The following is a 1114-nucleotide window of genomic DNA, read 5'->3' as shown; positions in this document are numbered from 1 at the left end:
GATGGGGGGCAGCGGGAGCCTGGTGTGACCCTCAGGGGACGAGCTTGCGGGGGGGCTGGCATCACAGGGCAGCATCTTCCTTCATGAGCTGCGTTGTCTCAGTATCGGCATCCTCGGGGGCTTCTGCCTTGGTGGGGAGGTAGATGGCCCCCATGGGCTGGAATGATGTCACTGAAGTGCTCTGGTCCCCAGGGTGCTGGTGGGCTGAGAGATGGAGGGGACTGTCATTGGGCTCTGGCGGCTGCTGAGCTGACCCCCGTCTCTGTATCCCCCTGGGTTTTGGGGTGGCCAGAGTGGGGACCATGAGTTGGGGGGACACACAGGGATGGGACTGTCACCTCCAGCCTGGGCTGTTGCCATGCACCTCCTCTTCAGGTTGAGCCACAGCAGGACCCCGCTCAGCAGCATTACCAGGGCCAGCAGCGCTATCAGCACCGAGCAGGATGGTGAAGTGCCTGGGGTTGGGGGGAGAGCGGCCTCGGGATCCCATTTTCAGCCAAGACCAGTAACAGCATGCAAGAAAACCTAACACTGAACATGGCTTGACTCCCCCTAGCAGCTCAGCTGGTGGTGGAGATGGGCTTTCCTTAATTAGGCTTCACATTAAGACCCATTTCCCCGGGTGGATGGTGGGATGGGGTGGTTGGAGCGACCTTTCATGTTCCTGCTGCTCTTAAAACCTGCATCAGCTCTCTGGTGCGTTGTCCCGATTTGGATTTGGGGTGATACATCTCGTATAGGCCTATTTCTGACCCTCCTCCATCCTTCGAAGTTGTCCCAGCTCTACCACAACCTATCTGAGAAATGGGCTGCTCCTGAAGGGAGCCCAGAGGGTTTGGAGGGGGATAAGGAAATTTGGGCTTCAAGAAGAAATGGAAGGGATGAGTATGTTTTGGGGTCAGGAAAGCATCTCCAATGCTCCCAAGGGTGATGGAAAAATGAGGTGCATCCCCCAGGAAAGGCCCTCAAGAGCTTGCTGGGATGAATGTGTGCCACCTTTCCCCTTCCTTCTCGCCTTGGGACCTTTTCCCCCATGGAATTCAGACACCACGGAGGATCCCAGCGCTCACCCTTCGGCTTTGTGCACACCACGCTGGCTGCCCAGCACTGCCTA

General features: G+C 57.6%; 1 protein-coding gene across 1 annotated transcript in view; it reads right to left on the bottom strand.

Moving 5' to 3' along the window:
- Positions 1–61: 61 nt before the first annotated feature.
- Positions 62–1114, bottom strand: part of LOC104072859 (deleted in malignant brain tumors 1 protein-like) — a 44227-nt gene continuing 43174 nt past the window's right edge. Inside the window, 1 exon segment of the mRNA XM_009572452.1 lies at positions 62–204. Within this exon segment, the coding sequence (XP_009570747.1) occupies positions 62–204 (143 nt within the window).

The sequence above is a fragment of the Fulmarus glacialis genome, unplaced genomic scaffold (genome assembly GCF_000690835.1).
Source record: "Fulmarus glacialis isolate BGI_N327 unplaced genomic scaffold, ASM69083v1 scaffold10122, whole genome shotgun sequence".
NCBI classification, from domain to species: domain Eukaryota; kingdom Metazoa; phylum Chordata; class Aves; order Procellariiformes; family Procellariidae; genus Fulmarus; species Fulmarus glacialis.
Note: the sequence above shows the minus strand (reverse complement) of the source record. Positions and strands in the feature narration are given on the sequence as shown.